Raw genomic sequence first — 24667 nt, forward strand, 5'->3', positions numbered from 1 at the left:
CAGGTTCGAGACCCCGAGGTCTCCAGCTTGAGCGCGGGCTCATCTGGTTTGAGCAAAAAGCTCACTGGCTTGGACCCAAGGTCGCTGACTCAAGCAGGGGGTTACTCGGTCTGTTGAAGGCCCGCAGTCAAGGCACATATGAGAGGGCAATCAATGATAACTAAGGTGTCGCAACAAAAAACTGATGATTGATGCTTCTCATCTCTCTCTCTGTTCCTGTCTGTCCCTATCTGTCCCTCTCTCTGATTCTCTGACTCTCTGTCCCTGTAAAACAAAACAAAACAAAACAAAAAACCTCTTCTATGCTTTTTTCATGACCTATTATTTAAAAACCAAACTTTTTAAAACAACTCTAGTTCTGTCTCACCATAAAAATATATTATAAAACTCACTCATTTCAAGTGTATTATTCAATGATTTTTAGTAACTTTCTGTAGTGCAACCATTCTAAATCAGTTTTAGAGTCCCGGTATTTTCATCCTCTCAGTAGATTCCTTGTGACCATTTATAGTTAATCTTCATTCACACCACTGAACTACTTTCTGTTTTTAAATTTGCCTTTTCTGGACATTTCTTAGAAATAGAACCGTACAGTTAATTATGTGATCTCTTTCGTTTGGCTTCTGTCATTTCTTTCTGAGATTTCATCCTTGATGTAATGTGTATCAGTAGTTTGTTCCATTCTATTGCTGAATTGTCTTCAACTTTATGCTAGTTCACATTTTGTCTAAACACTCACAGTTAAAGGATGTTTGTTGGTTATGGTTATTGGCTACTAGAAATTTTGCTGCTATGAACATTTGTATGCAAGCCTTTCTGTGAACCATGCTTTCATATCCTTAAAGAGTATAGTGTCGCTGAATTGTATGTTGTTATGTTAATTTTTTTGAGAAGCTGCCAAAGTGTTTTCCAGGTTAGTGTACCATTTTACATTCTCACAAGCAGTGTATGAGGATTTCATTTTCTCTACATCCTCACCAATATTTGTTCTTATTTATAATATGTAGCCATTCTAGTGGCTTGAAATGGAATGTCATTGTAGTTTTAAGTTCCATTTCCCTACTGACTAATGATGTTGAGCATCTTTTCACATGCTTATTAACTGTTTATATATCTTTGGTGAAATGTCTGCTCATATTTTTTGCCCATTTTTTGATTCAGGTTGTTTATCTTTTTATTATTGAGCTTTAAGAGTTCTTTATATATTCTAGATACAAGTCATTTGCCAGATAAAAGTTTTGCGTATGTTGTCTTCTGGTCATTTGCTTGTCTTTTCATTTTTTAAATGGTGCCCCTGGAAGTGCGATAATTTTAAATTTTGATGAGTTCCAGTTTATCGTGTTTTCTGATATAGAAATCTTTGGCCAACTCAGGGTCTTTAAAAGATTTTCAAGTGTTTTCTAAAAGTTTTATTCTCATATTTGAGTATACGATCCATTTTCAGTTAAATTAGTGTATTATGTGAGGTGATGGTCCATCATTTTGCATGCATCATTTTCCCCAGCATAGTTCTGAAATGTTCAGCCTGACTAGTGGTGGCGCAGTGGATAGAACGTTGGCCTGGGATGCTGAGGTCCCAGGTTGAAAACCCCGAGGTTGCTGGCTTGAGCAAGGGGTCACTGGCTCGTCTGGAGCTATGCTGTCCCCCTCCAACACCTCCTGCCAAGGCACCTGTGAAAAGCAATCAATGAAAAACTGAAGTGCTGCAACTACAGGTTGATGATTCTCATCTGTCTCCCTCTCCCCACCCCTATGCTTAAAAAAAAAAAAGTGTTCTGAAATGTTCAGTGCACAAGTTTACTTTATCTTTTGTTAAATTTGTTCTTATATATTTTTTATTTTTTGCTATTGTGTTCTAGTTTTACTTTTGGATTGTTTCTTGCTTATAGAAATATAATTGATTTTTGTATATTGAGCTTGTATTCTGCATATTTGTTATACTTGTTTATTAGTTCTGATAGCTATGGGTAGATTCCTTAGGATTTTCTATATATAGGATCATGTCACCTGTGAATAAAGACAGTTTTCCAATCTTGATGCCTTTTATTTCTTTTTCTTGCCTGGTTTCACTGTTTAGAACCTCTAATACTGTGTAAAGAGAGTGAATGAGAGCACACCTCTGCCTTGTTCCTGATCTTGAGGATAAAGTGCTCCTCTTTTAAGTGTGATCACAGTAAGTTTTCATAGGTGCCTTTGATTAGATTCAGTCCCCTTGTATTCCAAGTTTAAAAATTTTGTCATAAATGGGTTTTGGATTTTGTTAAATGCTTTTTCTGTGTTTATTGATGGTCATGTGGTTTTTATCCTTCATTTTATGAATACGGTATGTTAACATTGATTGTTTTTTGGATATTAATCCAACAGTGCATTCCAGGGATAAATCCCACAATGATTTTGTTGGATTTGATTTGTTAGAATTTTGGTTGAGGATTTTTGCATCTGTATTCATGAAGGATATCTATTCTTTCCCTTTCTTATGATATCTTTGTTTGACTTGTTATGGTAATAATGACTTTATAACAAAGGTTGGAAATAGGTTCTATTTTCTGGAAGAGTTTGTAAAGTATTAGTATTATTTCTTCTAATGCCAGTCTAGGATGGCATTACAAAATTCAAAAGTAATGCCATCCTAGACTGGGTGTTTACTAGTGGGAAAATTTTTTAATTACTAATTTCTTTACATCTTATAGGTTCAGATTTCTATTTCTTAAGTTAATTTTGTTAATTTGTGACTTTTTAGGAATTGGTCCATTTCATCTAAATTGTCAAATTTTTTGGCACAGGGTGGTAATTTAAAAAATGTAGAATCTTCCACTGTCTCAGTCTCCCTTCTTTCTCCTACATAACTGCACACACACGTTTAGTAATACAGATACATTTCTTATGACTCCAGGCAAGGCAGATGTTGCAAGTATTTATTTTGTTTGGTTTACTATATTTGTATTTCTATATATACAAATATGTATTATACATATATGTATTGCTATATGTGTATTTCTCAATTTAAGAGTATTGTTTTCATAATTACTATTATTTAATAATATTAATAACAACTAGATCTGTAACCCTTATTTTTGGTTTAAATGTTGGTTAGATGAGGCCTTTAGGCCTTCATCTATACCTAAAGTGTGCATCTCTAATAAACTCAACAAGAAAAGTAAGGGGGCCCTGGCTGGTTGGCTTAGCGGTAGAGTGTCAGCCTGGTGTGCGGGGGACCCGGGTTCGATTTCCGGCCAGGGCACATAGGAGAAGCGCCCATTTGCTTCTCTATCCCCCCCCCTTCTTCTCTGTCTCTCTCTTCCCCTCCCGCAGCCAGGGCTCCATTGGAGCAAAGATGGCCCGGGCGCTGGGGATGGCTCCTTGGCCTCTGCCCCAGGCGCTAGAGTGGCTCTGGTCGCGGCAGAGCGACGCCCCGGAGGGCCAGAGCATCGCCCCCTGGTGGGCAGAGCGTGCCCCTGGTGGGCGTGCCGGGTGGATCCCGGTCGGGCGCATGCGGGAGTCTGTCTGACTGTCTCTCCCCATTTCCAGCTTCGGAAAAAGAAAAAAAAAAGTAAGGGATGTGGCTAAGTGCCCCAAAGTCTGATTCTTATTTTAATGGTTTCATGTTCTGCCTACTGGTAGGTTTCTCCATCTTGTGTCTATCCCCTGCCTGTTTCCTGAAATGCTTCTTCATGCTTTTGGTTTTCTCCTTAATTCCCAGATTGTATCATTTTTAAATTCTAAGGATCAAGAAGTAGCAGATAAATATTTTTATATACACAATAGCAACACCCAGCCTTTTTCATGTACCCTGAGAGAAAAGGATTGTGATTGTTGATTACCACAGTGTTGAAATATGGCAAAAATGAGCTCAAAAATTCATAATCTGTCCAGCATGAAAAAATACAGGCAGTTAGCTTTATTACCATGATAGAATTTGTATTTTCTTAAAATTGGTTCTTTCTGTCATCTAAATTCAAGGTTATATGTGTCCTTAGTCCTTAAAGAAAAGTTCAAACACCAAACGGTTGTCTGTGTCCCTGCAGATGTTTCTAATTTATTGTTCAATGACTTGCGTTAATTTCAGGGTGTACGCTAGTCTTGTATGTGCCTTCAGGTATTTCTCCATTCTGAATAGAAATGAGTATTTTGTGATTTCTCACTGGTTCTCTGAAACTGACTTGTCATCTGTAAAACTAACCATGTGAAAATGAACTTACTTTGGGCTCAGTATTATACACTAAAGACAATTAATTTTAGGCTGATTTTAATTTAGGGCTGCCTGGCTGTGGTATTAGGGGAGTGAACTGAGAAAAACATTTTGGCCTCACCAGGCGGTGGTGCAGTGGATAGAGTGTCGGACTGAGATGCAAAGGACCCAGGTTCGAGACCCGGAGGTTGCCAGCTTGAGTGTGGGCTCATCTGGTTTGAGCAAGGCTCACCAGCTTGGACCTAAGGTTGCTGGCTCGAGCAAGGGGTTACTCGGTTTTCTGAAGGCCCGCGGTCAAGGTACATATGAGAAAGCAATCAATGAACAACTAAGGTGTTGCAACAAAAAACTGATGATTGATGCTTCTCATCTCTCTCCGTTCCTGTCTAACTATCCCTATCTATCCCTCTCTCTGACTCTCTGTCTCTGTAAAAAAAAAAAAAAAAAGAAGAAAAAAAAAAAAGAACATTTTGGTGACCAATATTGCCTCTGACTGTATAAATATAGAGCCAGATGTTTGTGGCCTTGGTAAATTTTCAGAGAAGATAAGGTTTTGTCCATTAGGCATCTGTTAGATCTGTAAGTATAAAAGGCAAATGAATGTCAACATTCCACATAGCAAGAGGGTGGAATACCAGCTGGCCACTGGCAGAAAACCTTTCCATATCCTTGTATAAGACAACTGAAGTACATACTAATTTAGCAGAGTATATTTTTGTCTGTCCATTTACTTTAAATCTGTATTTATTTATTTAAAAGGCTAGTTTATTTTTATTTTAGATTTTATTCATTTTTTAGAGAGAGGATAGAAAGAGATGGAGAGATAGAAGGGGGGGGGAGCAGAAAGCATCAACTCCCATATGTGCCTTGATCAGGCAAGCCTGGGGTTTTGAACCAGTGACCTCCGCGTTCCAGGTTGACCCTTTAACCCACTGCGCCACTGCAGGTCAGGCTAAATCTGTGTTTATTTTTAAAGTGTGTTTCTTATAGACAGCATATAGATGGGGTGTGTTTTGTGATCCACTTTGACGATCGCTTTCAGTTGATGTATTTAGATCATTAACATTCAAATAATTGATGTAGTTGAATTCATGTCTACCATATTTGTTACTATTTTCTATTTGTTACTTTGTTTTTTATCCTATTCTTGTCTTTTACTCTTTTTATGTCTTTTGTGGTTTGATTGAGCATTTATATGACTTCACATTTTCTCCTTTCTTAACATATCAGTTATACTTTATTTTTAAAAACTTTTATTAGTGGTTGCCCTAGAGTTTACATTATACATTTACAACTAATCCAGGGCTACTTTCAAATAAGGTTGTCCTACTTTGTATATAGTACAGTTACCTTAAAATAAGAAAATAATCCTAATTTCTCCATCCATTTCTGTAATTTATTTCACTTACATGTAAGCATATGTGTGATACAAATATACATAATTGAATCCATTGTTGCTATTAATATTTTGAACAAACTTGTCAGACCTATTTAGAATAAGAGAAATAAAATTTTTATTTTTATTACATTAAGTTTTATTGATGCTTATCCTTTATTTATATAGGTTAGAGTTTCAGACCTACTATTTCCCTCCTCTAAAGAACTTTTAACATTTCTTGCAAGACAATTCTAGAAGAAACAAATTTCTTCAATTTTTGTTTATTTGAAAAAGCATTTCTTCACCTTTTAACAATAATTCTGCAGGGTATGGAATTCTGGGTTGGTAGGATTTTCTTTCCCCCTCAACACTTTAAATATTTGACTCCTCTCTCTTCTTGCTTGCATTTTTTCTGAGAAGTGTGATGTAATTCTTATCTTTCTTTCTCTTCAAGTAAGTTTTAACCCCCTCTGGCTTCTTTTTTTTTGTTTTTTCTTCTTTTTCCAAGTGAGAGGATGGGGGATAGACTCCCACATGCACCCCAGCTGGGATCCACCTAGCAACCCCTATCTTGGGCCATGCTCACAATCAAGCTATTTTTAGTGCCTCAGATGGAGGCTCCATGGAGCCATCATCAGTGCCCGGGGCCAAGATACTTGAACTAATTGAGCCAAAGGCTGTGAGGGCTGGGCTGGGCTGGGCTGGGGGAGGGGTGGAGAGCAGATGGTCGCTTCTCCTGTGTGCCCTGACCAGGAATCAAACCTGGAACATCTCACGCCTAGCCGATGTTCTACTATGGAGCCAATCAGCCAGGGCCTCCCCTTTGGCTTCTTTTATGACTTTTCTTTATCTTTGATTTTCTGTAATTTGAAGACGATATGCCTACCTGTAGTTTTCTGGCATTTATCCTGTTTGCTGTTTCCTGAGCATCCTGGATCTGTGGTTTGGTATCTGAAATTAATTTGGAGAGTTTCTTAGTCATTACTGTTTTAGATACTTCTGTTCATTTTTTCTTTCTTGTTTTTCTGATATTACCATCACATGTTCTACCTTTTGTAGTTTTCTCACAGTCCTTGATATTCTGTACTGGTGTGTGTGTGTTGTTTCCATTTTGGTCTTTGAGGATTTTATTGATATATCCTTCAGTTCAGAGAATCTTTGTCTCATCTGTGTCTTGTGAAGGCATTCTTCATTTGGTTACAGTGTTGTTGTTTTTCATCTGTAGCATTTCTTTTTGGTTCTTTCTTAGGATTTCCATCTCTTTGCTAACATTGCCCATCTGTTCTTGCATACTGTTTGCTTTATCTACTAGAGTCTTTAACATATTAATCATAGTTGCTTTACAGTCCAGGTCTGATAATTCCAGCATCCTTGCCATTCTTGCCATGTGTATTTCTGCTGCTTGCTTTTTATCTTCAAATTGTTTGTTTGCCTTTGGTATGCCATGCTTTTTTAAATAGCCAGGCATGATATACTGGGTGAAAAGAACTGTTGTAAATAGGCTTTTAGTAATGCGGTGATGAGGTGTCCACGGGGCGTCCTATGATCCATATCTCATTTGTTCAGTGAGCCTTTGCCTCTGGACTGTCAGCTTCACAAGTGTTTCTTAGTCATCTTCAACTCCCCCTTTTGGTGGGGCAGGATGATTTGAGTAGGCTAGAGTTACATGTTTCCCTTCCCCAAGGTCAGTTAGTCTGATAATAACCATGTACGTTAGGGTGTGGTTAACTAGTTTTCCCAGAGGGCAAGCTTTGTTAGTCAAGGAAGGAGTACCATGGCATATTTCAAAATTGTTTCTTTTCTCTTTACCCTGCTCAAAGCCTGAGGAAATTTTTCTCTGATATTTATTGTGCTTGCAGTCTCCTTTTCCCTATCTGACTGGGTTTCCCTGGCAGTTTTTGTTTTTCTTTTTAAGTGAGAAAGGGAGATAGACTCCTGCATGTGCCCCAACAGAGATCCACCCAGCAGCCCCTGTCCGGAGCCGATGATCAAATCAACTGAGCTGTTTTTAGCACCTGAGGCTGACACTTGGACCAACTGAGCTATCCTTAGTGCCCAGGGCCAATGTTCGAACCAGTTGAGCTACTGGCTGTGAGTGGTGAAGAGGGAGAAGAGGAGAGAGGGGGGAAGTGAAGCAGATGGTCGTTTCTCTTGTGTGTCCTAATCAGGAATCAAACCCATATACTGGGCTAATGCTTTATCCCCTGAGCCTGCTGCCCAGGGCCATTTAAATTTTTATTTATTTATTTATTGGTTTTGGGGAGGCGGTATTGATCTGTTCCTGTATGTGCCACGATTAGGGATCGAACCAGCAACCTTTGCACTTTGGGATGATGCTGTAACCAACTGAGCTATTTGGCCAGGGCTCCCCTAGAGTTTTAACTCAGGATTTCTCACACTGAGCCTCTAGTAGTTCATCAGTTACAGTGCAGGTTTTCCTATTCAGTACTGGTTCTGGCAGAGGTGGTTGTTCAGGTTCCTGTTCTGATAAGCTGTGATGTGACCTTTAGTCATCTCTCTGTCTCTCCAATCTTGAGGGCAGTGGTTTGCTCTGTGTTCTCTCTTTAATGGATCGAAGAGGACTTGCTGATTTTTCAGTCTATTTAGTTTTATACCTGTTGTTAGGGTGGAGTGGTGACTTCTAAGCTTTTTATGTGTGGAACTGGAAATTCATATATACTAATTTAACACATTTAAGCCCTTAATATCTGGAATATTGTCATGGGACATGGCTCTGTGAAATGCACCAGTGAAAATACTGTGGAAAATTTTATGAGATCACTGTGAGGTTCCCTTTGAAGCCCTGTATGAAATGATCCTTTTAAAACAGGGATTGCAAATTCAAACATTTAGGGCCCACCTCTGGAGATATAGTAGTTTCGGTGTAAGAGTATGTAATTGTGTAAACCATCATGAACTGGAAAACACTTTCTGCATGTTCCTTCCTCATCTAAAGGAGCTACCTACTGATGGCTACTATTTGCTAGGTAGATACCTTTTCATAAATAACCAGCAAACTACAATTTTAAGCAAAAATCTACTTTAAGTATTGGTTTAATGTTTAGAGAAAAATTAGTTGGCTCAAGCAAATATGCCTGTGAACTTGGAGTCTGCCCTTTATAATGTAGGACCTGGGAAAATTTTCTGTTCTGTTTCAGATTTGTTTACTTTTTCAGTAAAAAAAAGCTGTGTATGTGTATGCTGTCTGGCATTCAAGGAGACCGGAGCTCAAAATCAAAACCTCAGGAAAAATGTGTAAATCTTCATTGTAGGCTTTACTCATGATACCCCAGCCACTGAATCCAGTGCAAGGGATTAATCAGTGGGCTATTGGCCACACTAACAGAAAATCCAGGCATTTGTGGCTTTTAAACATTAAGTATATCCATTGGATCATATTGGTGCACGTAGGGCAGTGTTCTGGATTGGTTCCTGTCATTCAACTTTGTCACAAAGGACCTGGCTGCCTTCCATTTTATAAGGATGTGTGTTGGGCGCTTTAGGAATGTGGTTCTGTTTCCCTGTTGATTTGTTACTTTTCCCTAAGTGCTTTTATCAGTGACCAAGGTTGTTAAAATACCTTGAAATTATTTTCAGAACGTATGTTCATGCCGTTCCTTCTCCTTAAGCATGTTCCTTGCTGCTATCACGCTTCCCAGTACTTGTTACCCACTTGATTACCATCTATTTGCCCATTTTCCCCAATCTCACATCAGGGAAGAAGGAATTCTTTCTGAAATAGAATAAAGAATAGCCATATGGCCACTATATTCTTTTTTTATAAACCCCCTCTCTTCCATTTGAATTAAAAATATTGTGGAATTTGACAAGAATAACTGTCCTTTAGAATAAGGAAATTTGATACAGCTGAGTCTGAAAATGAGTTGTGGTAGCAGGGGCACTAAATCCGGAGTCAAGAGTACTGACAGTTCTGGCCATAATAAGTTGTGTCTTTGGATGAGCATTACACCTCTTTGGGCCTTAATTTTCTGTTACATAAATGGGAATTAAAAACTTTCCCAAAATGTCAGTGAGAATTTACTAGAAAGTAAATATAAAATGCTTCTATCGTAGAGCCTGGCTTCAGTCAAATGCTCAGCAAATGTTGCACAAATTTTAACATTGAGCTTTTTCCTGTTGGTTTCATCATTTTCATTGAGACCCAGTCCTTTGAAACTGAGCCCTGGAGTTCTGTGGAGAAGTCCAAGCTGGGCATATTTTTGATAGCTGTCATTGATGTGTCCTGATCAGACATTCATTAAAGCTCATGACGCAGTTCACCTTAGGTGACTTTTCTGACGGATCCTGAATGGTTACTCACCTACACACTTTTTTTGGATTAGCTCTATTATCTACTTTGCCTTTTTGTTAAAGGAGTTTGGAAGAAAACAAAAAAAAGTCTTCACTTTTTTTTATAGTTTAAAAAAATCTATTGTAAAAAATATATAAGAATATTGAGAATATATACTCATTGTTGTAGCTTATTACTCTGCTTTACATTTTGATTAGCCTTTTTATCTTACCTTTATTTTATCTGTCAGGAAATTCACAGTTACTGTTCCCTTGTCATCACAGCAGCAATGTCACAGGAGCAATGTCAGTGGCATGAAAGTTAGTTGTTACACTGCAATCATTTCAGGCTCTGTCTCAACAGAAGTTGTTAGGAGCTGCCCGTTCCTGATAAAGAACTTGAAAACCTTCCTATTTAAAGCATATGTCCTTTTTTTCTACCCTTTACATGTAGTCCTTGGCCTGGGGTGCCTTAGTGATTCTTAGACTTCTATTTAGCGGCAAAACCATTTCTTCAAAGTTTTTATGGGATGGGAGCTCCTTTTATTAAACAGTTGAATCTGAGATCCCTGATCTTCTTTCAAGGGAAGGTTTCAGATGGGAGCAGGGATTATTCTCTAACAGCAGGAATCTCCACAGTGCTCAGAGTGGAAAACCATTGAAATCTCCATGCATTCTGTGCTTTCTGATTCCTTGGTGCTCAGGCGCTGTAACTCCGCAGGCAGTTTTCTAGTTATTTTACTTAATGGCTACACTAACTATTGCTCCGTTTCTCCTGCAGTATCCTCTAGGTGGTTAAAAGCATTCCTCTGATATTGTTTGTGCAGAAGTTTCTTTTCAGCTTGCTGAATTGCCCTTGTGAAAGTTGTGGCACTAATAGAATTGAATCTTAATACAAAAGCAACAGAATTGAAAAGGAGTCAGAAATGACAGACTTTGATGTGTGGGATGCTCTTTCCAGTCTTGAACAGAGCTCCTTAAGAATGAGTCTTGAGTTCTCCTGTTCTGTGACCAACAGGAGGGCTCACGAATGGCAGTGGAAGATACATCTCTGCTGCGCCAGGCGCTGAAGCCAAGTACCGCAGTGCGAGCAGTGCCTCCAGCCTCTTCAGCCCCAGCAGCACCCTTTTCTCTTCCTCCCGTTTGCGCTATGGAATGTCTGATGTCATGCCCTCTGGTAGGAGCAGGCTTTTGGAAGATTTTCGAAATAACCGGTACCCCAATTTACAACTGCGGGAAATTGCTGGGCATATCATGGAATTTTCTCAAGACCAACATGGGTCCAGGTGAGCACTTGCCTTTGGCACTTAAGGTAACTGAAATCTTTTTCTTTTCATTTTTTTTTTTTTTAAAGAAATGCCGGGGGGGGGGGGGGGATAGGGAGCATCAACTTGTAGTTGTGTCACTTTAGTTCATTTATTGCTTCTCGTACATGCCTTGATGGGTCCAGCCTAGCCAGCGACCTTGGGCTCAAGCCATGATCTCTGGATTTCAAACCTGGGACCTCAGCATCCCAGGTCAACAGTCTCTCCACTGTGCCATCACTGGTCAGGTGGTAATTGCAATCTTAATGCCTTAAATTACCGCCTCAGATAAGGTATACGCTAAGCAGATTGCCACCATGTAATTAAAATAGTTTGCTTCTTAGTATACTTCCCATTATTTTAAAGAAATATGGATGGTGGGGATCACCAGATGCATAGGTGATTGAAAAGAGCTATTTAGAAATTGGGGACACATGTTTATATTAAAACAAACCTTTTTTTATTTTTTAAACAACCTTTTTTACCTTTCTGAAAGATCAGCCTGGTGTTCCTAGTTCATGAGAACCTCACGGAATGGCTATAATTTAGGTAACAAACACTAACACAAAGACATATATCACACGTTTACTACTTTAATCCCTATTAAGAATTATGCAGATATAAGTTTGGATTTCCACTGCTCAGGAGTAAGACAACTTCACCACTTTTCCATGTTTGATTCTGTAGAAGTGAAAGTTTTCATAAAGTTGAGAGACAAGAAGCTATTACAAAACAGAATTTAGCTTGGGTTACCCCTCCCTGTTTGACTAGTCTAGTTGGCTTCACAGAAGGGGACCCTGGTCCTGGGGAGAAAGCGTAATTATGATATTACCCTTCCTTCCTTCCCGTTTGCCTCCATTTTTCCTTCTCTCTGACTATTCCCACTGAAACAGCTTTTAGAGAACCTGCTTTCACACTAAGTTCTGCAAGCTTGCTACTGCTTAAGGATTTCTCATATTTGGATTCTCTAGACCAGGGGTCTCAAACTTGCAGCCCGCGGGCCGCATGCGGCCCGCAGACTAATCCACAAAGTTCAAAATATTTTGGATAAAATTAAGTAAGCCTAGGGGCCTACTTGTATTTTTCATTTCTCTAGCATCCTAGCTAGATATTAGCTTAGTTAACAGCAGTTGTGATGCGAACTACAGTTTCTGGTCGTTTTGTGACACTGAGTAAACTGCATGTACGATTGTGCTTGTTGTACTGATTTTTTTTTTGTTTTCAACTGCAGTGAGAAAAGTGTTGCGTAACAGTTGCCTTTTGTAGACCTAGTGCGGCCTGCCGAATGGCTGTGATCTTGCTCTACGGCCCACATGCTGAGTTGAGTTTGAGACCCCTGCTCTAGACCCAGACTGAGAGACAACATATTTCTGATAGTGACCTGAACCAATAAAGGCAAACTTAGTAGCTTTCAGAACATCCTACAGACATTTATAACAACTGTTCCACATGGTTAGTGTATATTTCTTCATGTAGATATGAGGTAAAAAATATAGTAAGGACCATAAGCTTTGAGCCTCTTAACGTGGAACTAATTTCTGAAAGCACAAAGTCAGGTTTCTCCTTGTGGTAGGCCCGCCTTCTCCCTCCCACTTTTTATGTCGCCCATTTTCCTCTCCCTCTCAAATCCACATGTACATAAAAGAAATCCTACTGTAATGAAATTTACTAAACCATAAGTATTTTTAAAGTTCAGTTAAGTTAGGTTATACTTAACACTATAAGCATTTTTTTTTCTTTTTAGAAATTCTTCAATTAAGTGAGCTCAAGGGATTCATTTAAATAACACAGTTGTGTGTTGGCATACCCACATGTACCTATGCCTGTGTAAACATACACATATGTATAGTTTCACAATGGATACATTATATAAATTGAGCTAGTTCTTGTTTATTTCCATGTCTTCCTAAAATGCTGCGGTTGCCCTTTTTACATTGTACTCCAGATTCATTCAGCTGAAGCTAGAGCGGGCCACACCAGCTGAGCGCCAGCTAGTCTTCAATGAAATCCTCCAGGCCGCCTACCAGCTAATGGTGGATGTATTTGGAAATTACGTCATTCAGAAGTTCTTTGAAGTAAGCCTTTGTTCTTTCTATGCTTTGACTTTAGAGATTCTCCAGAGCATTTTGATTTTCATTAGCTGTTTTTAGAATTGCAATCTGATTCCAGTCCTCAAAATGAAGTGTGTGTGGTCTTTTAAAAGAATTTTTAAAAGATTTCCTATTCATTTGCAGCAGTGTATCATTTAAATACCCAAGCAGATGATACCAAGTTTATTTTAGAAATGTCTTTGGGAGAACCATTGCCCCCATTTAGGATTCAGTACATTATTTCTGATTGTTATAATTCTTGCACTAAACGTACCATTTTTGGAAGAAATAATTCTTACAATTTTAGAAAGACCACACACAATAAAGTATTCTGAAAATTAAAAAGTTTTGTAAGGTTTCTTAGAGAATTATCTTTGAACACTAATTCTAGTACTTTCATCATAAAGTACAGTCATGAGGATTGTTAATTGCTTTTTGGGTCATCCTTTGGCCTTGAATCCTTAGTATTCCTCCATTAATGTGAATAATGTCCACTTTTGTTATAAACTGTCTTTGGAAAGGCATAATGAGATTGTTGGATTAGTGTCGGTTCCCTTACTAAACTGTCAGGAAGGTGGGATTCTTGGCTTGTCAGAGTAGCTGTGGTCCCCTAGGATCAACAGCCCCAAGCTATAAATCCAGAGAGGAATGAATCATTGAGGTGAAGGATTATATACAGGGGGAAAGTGCTGGAACTGTACAGTACCTGTCTCAAAACAAAGAAATGTGTCAACTTCTTATAACTTACTTTGATTTGCGTGAAAAATTTTAAAATGGCTCACTCATAGCCTATAAAAATCTTCCTAGCTTTTTTCTCATAAAGACTTGACAGTGAATTACCCAGCTGTAGAGTAAGAAACCAACTTAAACATTTAGGATATCTTTCACTGTGATTTTTGTCACAGGTAGAAAATAAAAGAGATCTCCAGTTGCAGAGATAATGCAACTAGTGGTGGCTGAATGAACAGTGGATTATAGATGTATGATTTGGGACAAGCTAGAGAAATTTGACTTAGAGAAAGTCCCTGGACCTTAGTTCCCTTGTCTAGAAAATGAGTGGGTTGTGCATAAAGTCTCTTCAGTCTTGTGATTATGCTATTCAAACAAAACTCAAAAAGCCAGGTATGGAAAATCTTTCTAGGAAGTGTTTTAACAATGTGGAGCCTTATCTCTTGGTTCTACTTTTACCCCTGATTCCGTTGCCTTGTATAATAGATAATATCAGGTCATGGAATGATACAGAACACTAATGCAAAAACGGTGTGCCCATATGTGCTTTGGCTGAAACTTCATGTAGATCAGTGGTAGTCGACCTTTTTATACCTACCGCCCACTTTTGTATCTTTGTTAGTAGTAAAATTTTCTAGCCGCCCACCAGTTCCACAGTAATGGTGATTTATAAAATAGGGAAGTAACTTTACTTTATAAAATTTATAAAGCAGAGTTACAGGCAAGTTAAAGCATATAATAATAATTACTTACCAAGTACTTTATGTTGGATTTTCACTAAGTTTGGCAGAATAAATCTTTATAAAACAACTTACTATAGTTAAATCTATCTTTTTATTTATACTTTGGTTGCTCCGCTACCACCCACCATGAAAGCTGGAACACCCACTAGTGGGCAGTAGGGACCAGGTTGACTACCACTGGTGTAAATGAAAGAATTTTTTAATTCGTGGACCTCAGACACCTGAAGTGCTGTTGATTTGCTGTAAGCAGTCCTTGAATTTTCCCCAGATATTGTCTAAAGCCCTATTAAACTGTGTCTCCCATATGTATTATTGTTTTAGAGTAAACATAAATGCTCTTGTAATTAATTGAGTATATATTTATTTCATAGTATTAATTAATGACAGCTTTGAGGAATTGCATGGATTTAACAGATATTTCTAGTGAAACTACCATTGTTGGTAGCCGAGAAATTTTTTAACATTAAAAACAGTTGCTCATAATCTGAGACTGAGAACTATTCTCTTGAAGAAACAAAAGCTTTTTAAACAAAAGGTTTAATCGTAGATGGCTAGGCTAAAAGGTAAGCCACGGCTGGTACAGAGCAATGAGTGCTGCACTTTCTCTGGTTTCTTCCCTTCCACCTAAGTCATGGTGCTCACCCACATATTGTGTCTAGTTTGGCAGCCTTGAACAGAAGCTGGCTTTGGCAGAACGGATTCGAGGTCATGTCCTGTCATTGGCACTGCAGATGTATGGCTGCCGTGTTATCCAGAAAGCTCTTGAATTTATTCCCTCAGACCAGCAGGTAATTGTAAGTTTCCCCTTTATCTTTTCTCTTGGTGTTTGATGTTTCTTTGTGGTACATGTAGTTGTAAATTTGTCAGCTTTTAATTTTCTTTTACACTTTTATTTTGTTCTTGTCTGTGCATGGCAAGCATGAACTGTGCAGTTTGTAAATTCATAGTAGATCAAGCAAGCGTCTTGTGTTAAAACCAGTGGTTTTGGCCCTGATTGATTGGCTCAGTGGTAGAGCATTGGCCGGCGTGTGGAAGTCCCAGGTTTGATTCCCGGCCAGGGCACACAGGAGAAGCGCCCACCTGCTTCTCCACCCCTCCCCCTCTCCTTCCTCTCTGTCTCTCTCTTCGCCTCCCGCAGCCAAGGCTCCATTGGAGCAAGTTGGCCCGGGCACTGAGGACAGCTCCATGGCCTCTACCTCAGGTGCTAGAATGGCTCCAAGAGCAACGCCCCTGATGGGTAGAGCATCGCCCCCTGGTGGGCGTGCCAGGTGGATCCTGGTCAGGCACAAGGGAGAGTTGGTCTGTCTGCCCCCTCTCCTTACTTCTCACTCTGGAAAAATACAAAAAAAAACCCAAACAAAACAAACAAAAAAACCCCCAAAAAGCCTGACCAGGCAGTGGCGCAGTGGATAGAACGTCAGACTGGGATGCAGAGGATCCAGGTTCGAGACCCCAAGGTCGCCAGCTTGAGCGCAGGCTCATCTGGTTTGAGCAAAAGCCCACCAGCTTGAACCCAAGGTCGCTGGCTCCAGCAAGGGGTTACTCGGTCTGCTGAAGGCCCGCAGTCAAGGCACATATGAGAAAGCAATCAATGAACAACTGAGGTGTTGCATCGTGCAATGAAAAACTAATGATTGATGCTTCTCATCTCTCTCTGTTCCTGTCTGTCCCTGTCTCTCTCTCTCTGACTCACTCTGTCTCTAAAAAATAAATAAATAAAATTTTTTAAAAATCCAGTGGTTTCAAACACTTTTCAACAACAACTAGTCTTTAGTAGGTACAAGTAGAATTTTTGTTTGGCAGTAGTAGAAAGATGTAAAATACTAATAAATTGTCACTTTGTTGACTATTTCAACAAATCAAATCAATCTATCTTCCATTTTCCTTTACTTGCCCTCTGTTACTTACTCACCCCACCACCATTTACTGAATGAGTGCCTGCCCAGTGCAGTGGCTGGCCGGGCGCATTGACCTGATGCCCACTCAGTGTCAGTCACCAGCACAGAGAGGACTGAGACTGGTCCCTGCCCACAGAGCACAGTGCGGGGAGAGCCATGGGAAGGGTGGTGAGAGCGCATGCCCCGAGTCTTGGAGCGGAGGCTTTGCAGAAGGAGAAGACCAGGCTAAAGAGGAGTCAGACAGGAGAAAAGGGGCAGCCACCTGAAGTGTTGGGTTCTGTGAATGCGACCCGACCCAGACAGCACCTGCTGAGGCCCACGGCTTCTGTCACAGCAGGTCCAGTGAGTCCCAACCAGCCCCACAGGGACCACAGGGCCCAGGAAGCCCAATCAAGCCCCAAGCCGGTGTGCTGCAGCTGTGTTTGTGCTGTGAGTCTCGTGGTACTTCTGATCTGGACGCTCAGCCTTTGGGCTCTGAACTCAGCCCTTCTCAGTGGAGGGGACGGCCTTGGTCTGGCAGTGATGAGCCACTTGCCCTCACTGAGAACAAAGTTCGGTAATGAGAATCTTTGTTATGGACTCGAGTTCTGAGCCAGACGAGGCACCTACCACCTCCAGTTCAAAGCAAATGATACACCTCATTGGTGTTGGCTGTGGCATTTGGAGTCTGAAATCCTTATGTTGTGAGGCTCATAGATAAGTGGTCAGGAGGCTGGCGAGGCAGCAGGAATTTTGGAGATGCGCAGTAGGTTCAGAGTCAGTTCGTTCAGTGCTCAGTGCTGGAGGTGCTGCAGTGCTGTTGTATGTGAGTAATTATATAGAATCCGGGTGAGGCTACTGCTTTTAGTTTTCCTCTAATGCTCAAATTAATATGAGTTTTAATTATACCTGGGATTTTCAGGGATCAAAATTTCATGGTTAAATCTTTCCTTTTTAATTTTCTGGGGTTTTTTGAACATGGAAGTTTCTTCCTGCTTTGTTTTTGTTTTGTTATTTTTTATCATAATGCCCATTTACTGGAAGAGAATCAGGAATATTATAGTTTCCCAGGTATTTTTTCCATCTTTGCCCTCTTCCATGATTGTGATAACTTGTTGAGTTTCGTCTCCAACTTTTCAGATTTTGTTGTTTTCTGATTGGATCGCAACATTGTGGTAGTTTTCTACCTCCCTTCCCTTTCCACTGTTGTTTTTTCTACCTTAATTTCTGTACATCTTTTTCTGGTCTCGTTTCTCTGTGATATATTGTTCTGGGCCTAAACTACTCCTCCTGCTGTGGATAATTTACTGTTTTCTAGATAGAAGTTAATTATTTTAGGTAAAATGAACTCATCTCTATGGTTTCTTTGGGTCAAAAAAATATTTAAGGAAACCACCTCCCTTCATTTTGATTATAAGTGTTCCTTTCCTTTATACAGGCATCATTTCCTTCCTATCATTCCCATAATTATATTTTCAGAATAAATTATGCTTTTCTGATTTGATTAATTGTTGTAGGAGACTTTCCTGAGTTTATTGCATTTTGCATTTTGAAATTTGGGAAAGTCTAGTCAAAATCTCATTATCACATTTCCTATACACTTCTCATCACCACTCATGCCTAAATACATACATAGCCCTCAATGTCTGACTTTCTCCTGTATTCCCCAAGTTTGAACATTTTTCATTAATTAACTGGAAGAACAGTTTCTGCTGACATCACTGTAGCCTGGTGGAAATGTCATGTTAGAATCACAGACCTGGGCAAGAATTCTGATTTGGTCACTATCTGGAGTTTTAAATACATACATTATGTAATCCCTTTCAGATTCAATTTCTTTGTATTTGGGTGGAGGGGGTTGTGGAGAATAATAATCTAATGGACAGTTGGGTTACTGATCCACACTGCCATCTTCACACAGGAGCCATATTGCTTGGGTTAGAATTTTGGCAGTCTAGGTCTGGGTTTTAACAAGTCATTTAATTTGTCTGTCTTGGTTTCCTTATCTGTTATAGTGTCCACTTCATAGGATTGTTATGAGGAGTCATTAAATCAAAGCATGTTAAGCTTACAGTGAGCTCTAGAACAACTATTATTATTAATAATATGTACCTTACAGGGTTGTCATAATAAAAACATGTTGAATTGCATGTAAAATTCTCTAATAAGCTATACTCGATGTAGACTCCATTCTCTTTGAAGATGTCTACATTTTTAATCTCCCAGAAGTCTTCTGCAAGTTTGAATAGTTGTTTTTAGACTGGTTGCTGCTACAGGAAGTTTGCTAACATGTGGAAAAACTCTAGTCATCAATTATTGCTGTAATGCCACAGCTGAGTTGTCCCACTTTCTTTGTCATGGATTTCCTCCCTGCTCAGTGCTTTTGTGATCAGTAAGGAGAACATTGGTTGTCCAGATGTTTGCTCGCTGTGATTCTGGTGGTGCTTTCTTTTCTTTTCCAATAGAATGAGATGGTTCGAGAACTAGATGGCCATGTCCTGAAGTGTGTGAAAGACCAGAATGGCAATCACGTGGTTCAGAAATGCATTGAATGTGTTCAGCCTCAGTCCTTGCAGTTTATCATTGATGCGTTTAAGGGACAGGTAAGTGACTTAGGAAAGACATAAGAAAAACAAAACTGATGGGTATTTCCATTGTTAGCAGAGAGTTGTTTTGATCATGTTTTAGAACGCAAGTCATTTACAGAACTAATATTGCAGGTCACATGCCAAACGTGTGTTTAAAATAATATGGTGCTTTCCTGTTAAATTGTTTTTTGGGTGGGGTAGTGATCAGGTTGATTTGAGTGCTATTAAGTGGCAGTGCCACCAGAGATAGCTTCTGTTTTTTTCCTATTAGCTCTATGTCATAAGAGCCTGAAGCTCTTAGCACCAGCCTCCCAGAAGAGGTTATTTTGCTTTTTTTTTTTTTCTTAAACTTTATTATTCTAGAGAGAGAGGAAGGCGGGGAAAGAGACAGAAACATTGATCTGTTTCTGTATGTGCCTTGACTGAACATTGAATCAGCATCCTTTGCCTATCAGGAAGATGCCTAACCAACCGAGCCATTTGGCCAGGCATGAGGTCTTTTTTTCTTTCTTTTTTTTAATGTTTATTTTATTGATTTTAGAAAAAGAGGTAGGGGGAGGAGAGAGAGACAGGAACATCTATCTGTTCTTATATGTGCCCTGACCGGGGATCGAACCAACAACCCCTGCCCTTTGGGACGATGCTCTTACCAAAAGCTATCCGGTGAGGAAAGAAAAGTTTTCTTATACCATAGTTTTTCTAGATTTGACCTTTAATTTGCTGTGGTCATTAATTTCTTACACCAAAAAAAGAAAAACTCACAGCACTCCTAAGCTAGGTAGGACAAGAGAATAAAACATTAAAACATATCTTCTTGGGTATGTGAATTTTTTTTTTTTCAGAAAAGGGAGAAAAGAAGGGGAAATAAACAGATTTTCAGGTGTAGTCATGTGTATGGCTAAGCCGAGATCAAAATGGGATTTTAGAGTTTAGGTTTTGGTTTGGGGTTTGCTCAGTTTAATCCAGGGAGGTAAAGGGGTTTTCTGAGTTAATGAAAGGAAAAAAAAGAGGAGGTCTTTTTACTTTAAAATTAAGTTCTTATATTTTTCAAAATACATAATAGATAAAGTAAAAGGATTGAGCAACCAAACGAGAGAGAATATTTTCAAGATGAAAATGACAAAGAATTGATAACCAGAGTAATAAAGAACTTCCATGATCAAAGAGAAGAATAGAAATTAATGAGAAAGTGGGCCCAGAGCATGGGTAGGTAGAAGAAACACAACTTGCCAGTCAATATATGAAAAAACAACGCCGTTTTGGTAATCAGGAAAATGCAGCATAAGGCCACAAATGATAGGCCATTTTCTGCCCACTGGTTGGTATGTATTGGCAGGAATGTGGGATGTAACCCGTTGCTGGTGGGAATAGCTATTGTTAGCACAACCACTTGGGAAAGTAGTATCATCTTTCAAGATCAACACTTACATTTTCTGTGATCTAGTGATCTAGCATTTCTGGCCTAGGCGTAGACTAGGTGAAACATCTGCAGATGTACATCGCGAGGCATATCTAAACATGTTTAAAGCAGCATTGTTCTAATAGGAAAAGACTAATCCAGATGTCCATTAACAGAGGATTGGACAAAAAATGTTTTAATAAAAACCTGTATACTTATTATACTGTATAGCTATACAGTATTATACTGTATAGCTATACAGAGTAAACTGCAAAGGCTCATACACAATATTAAAGTATGTAGTTATACTCATGAAGGTACATACATAAAACCTTATATAAAGCGCTTAGTGCAATAACTACACTTGGTAAACATCTAATAAGTGTTAGCTGTCGTTACTGTTCTTACCATTATTGTCATTATTACAATAGATCTGAGGTGTGGGCTGGTCCAAGTCACCTGGCTGGCAAGGGCAGAATTAAAATGAGGCAGTCTGGACCTGAAACCTGTGTCTCATTTTGCTCCAGACCCAACAAAAGAGCTTCTCTTGCATATTGCTAAAGAACACCCCAGCACAGTTCAGACCGTTCAGACCTCACTTTGTGATTATGTGAGGGCCCTCAGCATTTGTTCAGAGCCCTTTTTCTGTTTGTTTTTGCTCCTGTCCTTTGACACAATGGACTCTTAAATTAGTGTGGTTTTCAGGACCTTGACTGGTTCTGTTCCTTTCTAGGCTTCTTGGAAAAACCCTTTTCAGCTCTGAATTTATGTACATCTGTGAATTTCTAGAACAGTTAAGAAATGGATTTATATGTGCATGTATATACACTCCTTGTTATTTGTAGAGAGACTGAATGTCATATTTATAGTGTGTGCTTTTGAGTCTGACTGGAAAATTCTATTCTGGCTCTGTCGTTTACTGTCTGTAGGACGGTTGGCACATTATGTAAACTTCGAGGAGCTTCAGTTTTCTAATCTATATGCAGAGAATGCCCATGCCTGTCTCTCGTCATTGTGAAGATCAGTGGGACAATGAATATTAACAGTCTGAAACATTCAGAGTGGCAGCTGTCATTTTGGCTTTCTTACTTATGTTTGTCTGCCCTTAGGTATTTGCTTTGTCCACGCATCCTTACGGCTGCCGAGTGATTCAGAGGATCCTGGAGCACTGCCTTCCTGACCAGACACTCCCTATTTTAGAGGAGCTGCACCAGCACACAGAGCAACTTGTACAGGTAGTGGAGTTGCCAGTAGAGTAACTGCAAACACCTGTGGGCTCGTGCAGGCCCAGAGCTTGTGTGTTTTCTCAGCACAGGTATCTGTTCCAGTAGAGGTTAATGTTCATGTGTTTAAAATGCCCACTGAAGCTTTGGGGCAGGTTTTCACTTAGACCAGCCTGCTGTGTGTTTTGTGAATATGGGTAATGCGTAGAGCCTGGCCTTGGAGTGAAGACATATGCCTACCAGCGCCCTGCTGTGGACCTGGACCGGCTCTCACCTGGGGCAGGCCGTTTAAGCTCTCTGGGATGTTCCGTCCTTTCAAACGAACAAAGCAGATTAGTTGTTTTCTCTCTAGCTTTCATACTTTCTCTTGCAGCTACCACTAAAAGTTTCTCCCACTCATGCTAACCATTTGACCAATTTCTATATGTAGTATGTTATACGGAAATATTATTTTAAACCAGAATTTATTTCTATTTCAAAATGCTTAGACTTTAAAAAGGCCCGAAGATGTCCTGAAGCAATCTTTTTTGTTAGTGTTGTTTTTCTGGTGGGAAGTGTGATATTGTAAATGTATTAAATATCCATGGTGGGAGAACTTTGAAAATGCAGAAAGTAACAACCAAACAAAAGAAATTCGTAATCCTACCATCCAGAAGCAAACAACACATTTGACATAAAAATATTTTACTGGTGTGCTCTTAATTTTTTATATCCTACAAATATTTTTGCCTCTGGAATTCCTTACATTTATTTTCTCAAAGAATCTTTCACTTTAGATGAATAAGTATATCCATTATATGTTTTTGCTGTTATTTAATTAGGCATTGTCTTTTTTGTTGAACATAAACTTTGTTTCCAGTTTTTCTTTGTTGTAGATAGTACAGTGAATCATTTATACAATTCTTTTGAGAGAAAGGTATCTCTGGTCTCACCTACCTTCTTTTGCCTCCTTTTTTATTTCCCTAATGAGAGGAGGCCTAATTTTTTGTGTATATTTTATGAAGAACTTAACTAGGACCTTTGGTTGGGCATAAATATATATATGGAAATATTTCATTGTCTAGAAGTAATGTGTTCCTGTTTTGTAATCATAGGGAAACTGTTATTACCTATTTTTAAAATTCTTATGTGTTCATTGGTATTCAGGTAAGCCATTATAGTGCTTTAGAAAGATAGGTGTTGATTAGATATAAGGATTTAGGCAGCCCATTGAACTCATTTTTATTTGAATTTTGTATCTTCTGCTGTTTCTCAAACAGGATCAGTATGGAAATTACGTGATCCAGCATGTTTTGGAGCATGGTCGTCCTGAGGATAAAAGTAAAATTGTAGCAGAAATTCGCGGCAATGTACTTGTATTGAGTCAGCATAAATTTGCAAGGTACAGGGTTTGAATTACCTAGACTGTTTTCCAGAAGAAAGGATTAAGTAGTATTTTTAGACTAGAGAAAAAGAAAAAATTTACATTCTTTCTAAAAATAAATTTTTCTTAAAGTACACATTGTTAGAAAAGTCAAATAATTCTACTATGAAGTATAAGACATAAGTCCCTTTGTCAGCTCCTCATTTCCCTAGAGCCAGCCCCTTTGAAACCTAGGAATGTATTTCTTTGTGTGTGTGTGTGTGTGTGTGTTTGGTTTTTTGGGTTTTTTTTTTACAGGGACAGAGAGAGAAAGTCAGAGAGAGGGATAGATAGGGACAGACAGACAGGAACAGAGAGAGATGAGAAGCATCAACCATCAGTTTTTCGTTGCGACACCTTAGTTGTTCATTGATTGCTTTCTCATATGTGCCTTGACCGTGGGCCTTCAGCAGACCGAGTAACCCCTTGTTTGAGCCAGCAACCCTGGGTCCAAGCTGGTGAGCTTTTTGCTCAAGCCAGATGAGCCCGCGCTCAAGCTGGCGACCTCGGGGTCTTGAACCTGGGCCCTCTGCATCCCAGTCTGATGCTATATCCACTGTGCCACTGCCTGATCAGGCTGAAACCTGGGAATATATTTCTAAAGAATAAAACTTTTTTTTCTTTTTTTTTTTTTTGTATTTTTCTGAAGCTGGAAACGGGGAGAGACAGCCAGACAGACTCCCGCATGTGCCCGACCGGGATCCACCTGGCACGCCCACCAGGGGCGACACTCTGCCCACCAGGGGGCGATGCTCTGCCTCTCCGGGGCGTCGCTCTGCCGCTACCAGAGCCACTCCAGCGCCTGGGACAGAGGCCAAGGAGCCATCCCCAGTGCCCGGGCCATCCTTGCTCCAATGGAGCCTTGGCTGCAGGAGGGGAAGAGAGAGACAGAGAGGAAGGGGAGGGGCGGAGAAGCAAATGGGCGCTTCTCCTATGTGCCCTGGCCGGGAATCGAACCCGGGTTCCCCGCACGCCAGGCCGACGCTCCACCACTGAGCCAACCGGCCAGGGCCAAGAATAAAACTTTTGATTAATGCCACTAGGGTCTCAGCCCATCTGTTCACAGATACATAAATGAACTTCTTATTAAAAAAAAAGTAGGTTTTGTACTTTGATAAACTGAACATTTCATTAACTTATTTTTTTGGAATTGTGGAATATTCTTTACTCAGTTTCCTACTTGGCTCCTGAATGAAGAGGCAGTGTATGTTTCTGTGTCTAGGACTCTGTGTTCTTAGAATCTCTTTTTCAGTCTTCATATTGTTCCAGCTCAGGAATGCACTAGGTGTTTGCAGGTTGTGAAAGATGTTTTAGGTAACTTCTAAGTAGTGGCAGGTGGAGAAGAAATTGATGGCCCTCCAGTAGGTTAGAGGTATAGTCTTCTAATAGATCTGCATGTCCTACCGTACACATAAGAGAATACTTTGTGTTTTTGGAATATTTTTCTTCTCTGTT

At 39.6% G+C, this 24667-nt stretch overlaps 1 protein-coding gene and 1 non-coding gene across 17 annotated transcripts in view; both read left to right on the plus strand.

The window, feature by feature from the left end:
• Positions 1 to 24667, plus strand: part of PUM1 (pumilio RNA binding family member 1) — a 146025-nt gene that overhangs the window by 113192 nt on the left and 8166 nt on the right. For 13 of the 16 annotated variants that reach the window (XM_066269836.1, XM_066269835.1, XM_066269839.1 and 10 more), the window contains 6 exons: positions 10876 to 11143; positions 13107 to 13236; positions 15383 to 15517; positions 19066 to 19203; positions 21697 to 21822; positions 23070 to 23191. In XM_066269836.1, the coding sequence (XP_066125933.1) occupies positions 10876 to 11143; positions 13107 to 13236; positions 15383 to 15517; positions 19066 to 19203; positions 21697 to 21822; positions 23070 to 23191 (919 nt within the window). The remainder of the gene's footprint in view (positions 1 to 10875; positions 11144 to 13106; positions 13237 to 15382; positions 15518 to 19065; positions 19204 to 21696; positions 21823 to 23069; positions 23192 to 24667) is intronic. The other 3 variants (XM_066269838.1, XM_066269841.1, XM_066269851.1) reach the window with 1 other exon arrangement.
• On the plus strand, positions 17134 to 17218 carry LOC136332808 (small nucleolar RNA SNORD103/SNORD85). The gene has a single exon (XR_010730944.1). It is a non-coding gene; the product is annotated as a small nucleolar RNA SNORD103/SNORD85 (small nucleolar RNA).

This window comes from Saccopteryx bilineata, chromosome 3 (assembly GCF_036850765.1).
Source record: "Saccopteryx bilineata isolate mSacBil1 chromosome 3, mSacBil1_pri_phased_curated, whole genome shotgun sequence".
NCBI classification, from domain to species: Eukaryota; Metazoa; Chordata; class Mammalia; order Chiroptera; family Emballonuridae; genus Saccopteryx; species Saccopteryx bilineata.